The 7,877-nt window shown below is 54.1% G+C and overlaps 1 protein-coding gene across 8 annotated transcripts in view; it reads right to left on the reverse strand.

Moving 5' to 3' along the window:
* MVB12B (multivesicular body subunit 12B) overlaps positions 1–7,877 on the reverse strand; it is a 159,198-nt gene that overhangs the window by 95,082 nt on the left and 56,239 nt on the right. For all 8 annotated transcript variants that reach the window (XM_023533057.1, XM_023533063.1, XM_023533062.1 and 5 more), the window contains exon 6: positions 7,056–7,178. In XM_023533057.1, coding sequence (XP_023388825.1) covers positions 7,056–7,178 — 123 coding nt within the window. The remainder of the gene's footprint in view (positions 1–7,055; positions 7,179–7,877) is intronic.

Here is a 7,877-nt window from a genome sequence, read left to right on the forward strand (position 1 = left end):
GGGGCGGGCGGTTCCGCACAGACGAAGGGCAAGTACACGTTTGAGAAGCCCAGCGGGATGGCAGACAACCCAGGACTTCGAAGTTACAGGCCAAGGATGTCCATGTGGGCTAGTGAAGTGACACCTGAGCCCAGGAAGCCCAGCCTCTCATCTAACCGACTTCGTGCTCCGGTCCCACCCGTCCCGAGGGTTCTTCTCCGACACACCCCTGGCTGCCGCTACTTTTGTCTGGAGCGTGTGGGACGCTGCGCCTGCAGAGTGAGGATAATGCGAACGCACGCGGCCAACGCGTGTGCTCCCCGTGCAAAAAGTAAAAATCTGCATTTTAGTCTTCATCTTAAAAGGTGTGTCACATCAAGGAAGGACGTGAAAATGTGTGGCCTATCTTCAGAGTCAAACAGAGAAACAAAAATGTGCGTGTGGTTTTAGTGGGAAGGCAAAAAAGTCTAATGATTTCACGTAGAGCCAGACACCCGGTTATGCCCGGACGTGCCCCAGAGATGGGCGCGTTTCGGCAGGCCCCCCTCCGCCAGAGGCTCCAGGGCAGAGCACCCCCTCTCCCTGGTTCGTCTACCCCCAAACCATTTCTTGCTACTACACAAGTGGAGTCCAAATTCAAGTCTTGATTCGTTTGCTATTGGGAAGCGAGGAAAGAATCACTAGGGTCAGCCCTCAGCCCGGCCTCCTCATCGCAGCCTGATGCAGGACACACGCAGCCCTTCTCGTAAACGATGAACCTTATATAAAAACACGGCTTTCAGTTCTAAAACATAAATCCCTCCAATCCTCTGGGCTGAGCCCTCTCCTGTGAAACCTGTAAAAGAGGAGAAACTTCTGGGCCTTCTCATAGGCAAATGCCACCCACGCCAAGCTTTCCGCCACTCGGATGGGTGGCAAACTTCTCAACAGCACAAGGTGAACTCGGCCTCCCTGACCTCCGCAATTCTGGGCCTGTGGTTTGAGTCCTGTCATCTGTGGTACAAAAACCATCTTATGATTGAGCACTGACAGAGGCGGCCTGGAGATCTGGGGCTGTCAGCTTGGACAACAGGACTCTCGCCCGAGAGCTAAGGCTCTGTCCTTGTTGCTGGCTTATTCTGCGGGTTGGTCAAGGAGCAGAGTTGATCCCATATTGTAGGAAGGTGGGGTCGGCGAGGCCAGGACAGAGCGCGGCAGCTCGTGGGCTTCTGACAATGGAGTGACAGGGACGAGCCTGGGTGCGCATGGCCTGAATTCTAGATCACCGCAGCCTGATTTTTTTCTCTCCTTTAGGATGAGCCATTAACCTTTTCGGTGACAGCCCTGGGATCGGAGTGACGGAACGATTTTTGAGGTCAGCAAGGATCTATGTTCTCAAAACCTGACATCAACATGCAAAAGTTGTGACTGAATCCCGGTGTCCCTGAGAGGAAGACTAAACGCAGGTGACAGATCTTCTGCAATCAAAATGCCCCGTTTCCCACAGTATCTGTCACAGATTGATAACATCCATGCAAAAAGTTAAGTACAATTATGTCTGTCACTAAGAAACATACTTGGGAACCTGTGACTGACATCTCGCTGGGAGCTGACAAATCACCGGAAGATTGCTGCAACAACTCAGAGCAGCGCCGTGCTCCCTCCAAGGGAGGCCCGGCCCGAGGGACTCCTGGGACAGGCTCCAAGGAAGCGGCACCTCGCCGGCCGCGGCTGCAGGGCAGGACTCCGTGGCTGGGAAAGGAGCACTGTGCTCTGTCGCTCTGGGAGGGAAGATGCCGCTCTCCCAGGGGAGGGACAGTGTCAGTGGAGGGTCACGGGACGTGCCCTTGGCCTAAGGTCTGTGCAGAGCAGAGTCTGGGTGCAGCTTCTCTGTCAGGACCACAGTGGACAAGGCTCAGCCCCCCAGGCCGACGGGCAGGGCAGAGTGGAGCTACTGGAAGCACATGCTCCACGTTTTCTAAGACAGCCCAGGCCCCATGTTCGCATAAACCTGAGATGTCCCAGAAATTCCAGCACCCTGCAGTCCAGACCGCTCATTTCAGATGGACTCTGAAAAGGACCCAAAATTCTTGTCGACGGCTGGTGCCTGCCAACGCTGGACGGGGACACGGGGCACCAGCACGGCCGAGGGCCTCCTGTGTCCCAGGCAAGGCGCGGCAGCAGCCACTTCGCAGCCATCCAAGCCCTGCCTGACGTCCGAACTGGTTAGCGAGAAGGTGACGGTGACACGTCAGGGCATGGGGAAGCACTGAGAGCCACGTGAGCAGAGCTCAGGGACAAACGCCCACGGCTCTGTGCCCTCCCCACCCACCAGAGCTCCCTGGAGTCACCGCTGGCAGGGTGTCTGCTGCCCTAACGTGCAGGTCTGCTGAATCTGGACTTGCGACAGTGGGGACAGAGAATGAGACAGGTTTCTTAAGTGAGGCTTAGGAAGAACCACTGGAGGTCTGAAAAACCCAGACGCTGTTTGAACATTGCCAGCAGTGTGACAACACCACGCGTGGCATTTTTACTTTGGGAAAGGTCTCTTTATCCATTCTTCAAAACATTCGGCCCAAGTCTACCTCCTTCTACTTCAGTCCACCTCGTCTCATTTTGCCTTGCGGGGCTCCCGACGATCCATCCCCACCTGGAAACACTCCTGCATATTGACCATTTAAACCTCCTACACATTGACCGTGTAAACACCCGAAGCCAGCTGCTGTGTCTCAGGTCAAAACTCAGCGATCTCTCATACTCAAATTCCACACGTGGTCAGGTAACGTCTACAGGTGGTGCCTGGCAGTGGACACGACTCTCCCCACAGACCTGACAGGCGTGGGACACCATGTCACGAGATGTGCCCTGCTGCGCACACCACTGCGTCCCGCACACCTGAGCTCGTGCCCGGCGGGGTCCTTCCACACAAAGCACTGCTCAGGCCGGTCTCCTCAGTCTGGCTCCTGTGCGATTGATTCCTGAACCTCAGGAGGCCCTGTCCACTCCACCATCACCTTTCATCTCCCGGCTCCAGCAGGGTGTGCAGCTGCAGGGGAGACGTGGAGTATCGATTCTGTCACTCGGCACATCAGCTCTCCCTAATGACTCTGTGTCATCTGCAGATTTGATAAGCATGCTTCTGATGTCTTTATCAAGCCACCGGTTCCGCCACGCAGCACGCCAGGGGCGGCCGCTCGGCAGGGGCCCCCTCTCGGGATGTTCGCCCACCCGCCAGGGCTACCGGCACGCCATCAGTTGTGAATCCGCCTGCCTTCCGGAACTTTTCCAGGCTTGGTGCCAGCAGCAGCAGAATCTTTTCGTCCCAGCAGAATCACCTGTGAGGCCCAGTATGTGAGAGGTGAGTGTGGGGGCTGCTCTGGGTGAAGCAGGAAGGTGCCACTTCTATCTGCCCTCTGCCCCCAGGGCAGTGGCCCGGAAGAGGATCGGAGAAGCCTGTGCCAGGCTGAGGCCAGCTGGGAAGAGAGAGGGGAGACAGGACTGTGCCTCATTCCCAGGCCTGCCCCACCCTGCTGACCAACATGCATGAAGCAGATGGGCAGAGGACGGAGCAGCGCCGATGCCCGGACAGAAGCCCACGGCTCTAAGCTCCCGGAAGAAGTGGCATGCCCCTCTGCACTTGGAAAGTTCAAGAAACGTGCAGAGGTGTTTGTGTGCAAGATCGAGTTTCACTGAATGAGGAAGAGGCGCTCCACCGAGACACCTTATCCTGCCTGTGACACAAACGCCACCTAACACTGCGTGGAATTCGCCAGATACAGCGCAGGGGAAGCCCTGGTCCCTCCAGGCCTGCCCATTCTGAAGGGACAGCTCCGGCTCCGACCCCATGACTAAGCACTCTGCCGCAACAGGAAGGCAAGGGACAGGAAGCTCCTGGGGCTGTACCTGCCTCTGCAGAGAGAAGGCAGTTCTGCTTGGACCAGGAGGTCATCAGGTGAGGACCCATCATCCCTGAAAAGGTCCTTCAACTGCTCCTTGTGTCTGAAATAAGCAGGGGACCACAGCTCTCTAAAAAAATGGCAGGGAATTCTTTGAAGTGTGAGCGACGACATAAGAAATGGAGGCCGAGCACATGATTTTAGCTTTTGAGACAAAGACTCGAGCTCAAGAAGGCAATAAGGGCTGCTATCAGTTGCTCCCTCAGTTCCAGTCCCCCCAAGGGATTTGCTGGGCAGAGGGCCTGCTGTCCATGGCTCAGGAACCCCTGGGAGGGTCCTCCCTGCCGCTGCTCCAAATCTGGCCAGTAGAGGGCGCTGCATCACCACACTCTCACTCTAGCCTTGGCTTTGCAACTTGATCCTTGCGTCCACACAAAGACCGCTCTTGAAGAAGCGTTTCTTATGCTTGGGGTTTCATACTACATGAGAAAGCAGCAGCAAAACACAAACTTGCAACAATATGATATCACCTATGTAAAAAGTACACAGAAAAATGACGTGAAGGAAACATAACCAAGGTCACGTGCCTTCGCCCACTGGAAATGGAATTTGCGTTTTCATATTTTCTATACTCTCAATTTTCTACAAGCTTGTGTTACTCTCGTAATCACAAGAAGCTCCAGGAGCGCTCAAGGGCTCGGGAGTCGTGGGGCGGGGGGAAGGCAGAAGGAGCTGGTAACCTGGTGGAGAAGCCTTTTTGCAAAACCGAATACATGCCTGGATCTGGGCTGAGCACTGGGAAATAAAAGTCTCTGTCCTCAAGGAGTTCACAACAATGACCACAACACAAAGTGAAGGCGTAACAGCAGAGGAGCACTCAGAGGAAAGAGCCCGGCACAAGCCCGGCCCCGCCGAGTTCATGGAAGGCTTCCCGCAGGAGGAGGCACTTGAACTGCGATTTGAGGCAGGAATGTGAGACACACCCAAATGCACGGGTGTCCACATGAGCAAAGACACTGAAGCATCAAACAGGAAGGGAAGAGACCACCAGCTCGTCTTAAAGCTTGAGGCTCGGGGATGGGAGAGAAGACCAGAAGTCACGGGAGCCTTCGGCTCACAGGGCCACCGCAGAGCCCCACACTGGGGACGCGAGCGTCACCCATGGCTCACCGCCCGAGGGAAAGCTGTCAGACTCCTCTGCTGGCGAGACACAGAGACATGCAGCCTCAGGGAACAAAGCAATGTACTCATCATTTCATAAATCTTCGATGGAAAAATCTGAATAAATAACCGGCAATTCATTTTTTTTTTTTTTTAAATCGAGATACTGGATAGGAGAATAACACAAAAACCAAAGACACAAAAACCCTGACGGATCAGACTCACATAGGTGTGCGTGCCACCTGTAAATTACGGCGCAGTGATAGAGGAGAGTTTGGGGTAGACAGGTGATTTTTACCGGGAAGCATTAATATAACGTTCAATTATCCTACTGCATCCTGGCTGACTTAACTCAGCCAAATTAGAATACATTTTATATTGACTATTTTGACATTTTTTTATTTGGCAAGTAAAACAAAACCGATCCAATTTCCTTGCAGCCATTGTAAACTATAAACTGTGCGAGAGGTTATAAAATACATAAGCCTCATAAACACGTTGTTCTGATGCTCTACCTCCAGTTCTGCCCGGCGCCCGTGTTCCTGGGCCCTCTTGCTGCAGCTGCTGGTGACCATCCTCCCGCCGACGGGCGGGCTTCTGGACAGAGCACTCCTCCTGCCTGCACGGGAAGAACCGGCGTTCTTCCTCCGCGTTCTTCCTCCGACAGCAAGGCGAAACCTGCCCTGACGTCCTGCGGGTTCCTAGGCCCTTCCCGCCCATATGCTGTCAACAGGGAGCAGCTGCAACTACTCCAGGGTGATGGGCCTGAGGTAACCCCAGCACAGGTGAGAGGGATGGCAGCTGTGACGGTGCTTTGGGCAGTGAGAAAGGAACGGGCAAGTGCCGAACCGACCTGGGACTCCTAAGCCAAACGGACACTCAGCGGCTCGACCTGCCGCTCCGGGGAGCTCACTAGCTAGTCATATCTTCTCATACCGAAGAGAACCGGAAAACTGCGTCTGAAGTTTCAGGCGACTCCAGGGCTAGTTAAGTCTAGGAGCCTCTCTCGGTCTGTGGAACTGTCCTGAGAAGGCCCGGACCGCCTTCACGGGGGACGTTCTTCCGGGGGAGGTGGACGCGCAGCCAGAGCAGGGCCGAGAGCTGGCGGCCACACCGCCCTCTCCCCGCACCCCCCGGGGGCAAGGTGTGGGTTGTGGGGGCCCGGAGGGGGAGCCCATCGGTGACGAGCCTGTCCTGTTGCTGACACTGCTCATCTCCGTTCGCCCACGCGGAAGCTTTCAGGTCCATTCTCATGGATGTTACCTCAGTCCCCAAGTGATGCCGCCTCGCCGTGTTTACTTGTTTTATTTACTTTTGTCATCCCTTTCTCAGACTTGATCCATCACTGCCGTTTGTCCCTCGTCCTCTAGTAATTTACTGGGGATGCAGAGGCTTTTTCTTTGACAGGCTCCTTTTTCCCAGGTGCTTCTTGCAAGAAGCGTACAGGCCCCATCCCCACCCCCACCCCCTCCGTTACAACAGGCACCAGCCAAAGGGCGACCTCTGTACTCTCCCGCGTTCTTTATGGAAACAATTATTAACACCAACATCCCCTGAAAAACTGCACGCTAGTCTCCCATACAGAAAGAAACTGCTCAATTCTTAGCTCATGGGAGAAAAGAAACAACATGAAAATGAACATAATTACTTAGCAACCCTCTTGCGTTTCAAAGGTTTCAAAGGAGTCGCTCGCTGGCCAAGGCAGAGGAGGAACCTCCCTTCCCACGGCCACTGTTCCCAACTGTGTGGCTACAAATGTGTCTGTGTGTAGCTACAAGCTCGCTAGAAGAGCAAGCCAATTTAGAGTTGCATGTTCTATTTTAAGAGGCTTCAGAGTATGTACAAAATAGAATACAGAATGGCCCTAACATTCAAGTAATGCAAAGATTTCGAACTGGGTTTTAAAAATCAGAGGCATACTGCTTCTGCACCATGTCAGCAGAGTCTAAGTGGCGGTGCTCTAGAATGTTGTTCTGTGGGACTCAAGACCACACGGCTGTAACATGCACAGCAGCACGAGATGCCACTGACAAGCCTCACCTGGGAAGGCTGGGGGCCGGGGTGGAGGCGGATGATGACTGGGAAGGCGTTGTGGGTTGAGAGGAGTCATGATTTCTTGGGACTCTGCCCATTCGGTACCAGATCCCCATGCTGTTCAGTTCCCTTTAGGAGAAAAGAGAAATCTTCATGGCACTGTTTAGCACGAAGAAGCATTTACCCGAGTGACAAAGCAAACCGACTCCTTCGGAAGAATCATAGCCCCAAACACTGGGGAGTCGATCCTCTTCCACGGGATCAGTTCTGTCACCTCTCTCTGTGCTCTGGGTACCACAGCTCAGAGCCAAGTGTGAGGGCAACTGTCCCCATTAGGCAGGCCCTTATGACATGGCCACCTCCTCCACCCACCCGGGAGCTTCTCTTCCTGCTACACTCTAGACGTTTTCCTTGGTTCTCGGTCTTTAAAATTGTTTTTATTTTGCCATTTAATTGTAGGTGTCCATGTGACAACTCACTTCAAGTCCTTTGTATGGTTTGGGTGAGACAGAGCAGTGCTTTTTGACTACGAGGAGAATTAGCCCCACCTGCTCTGGGACATGCCCCAACTTCTGGATAAAGCTCCTTACTGCCGAGATATCACCTGCAGTTGGCCTCATTCTCTGAGTCAGCTTGGGGAGACATCTTCAAACCACGAAGCATGTGCCTCGTGAACCACCGCAACGAAGGGTGGACACAAAAGGGCCTGACAGACTTGCTAGGCCCGCCCACCGCAGCCCGGCCGCACACCACACGGCACAAGCGTTTATGAGACAGGTTTGCTCTTAGGAATTGTACTGAGATCGTTTTAGCCACATCCAATTTACA

The sequence above is a fragment of the Pteropus vampyrus genome, unplaced genomic scaffold (genome assembly GCF_000151845.1).
Source record: "Pteropus vampyrus isolate Shadow unplaced genomic scaffold, Pvam_2.0 Scaffold95, whole genome shotgun sequence".
Lineage (NCBI taxonomy): Eukaryota > Metazoa > Chordata > Mammalia > Chiroptera > Pteropodidae > Pteropus > Pteropus vampyrus.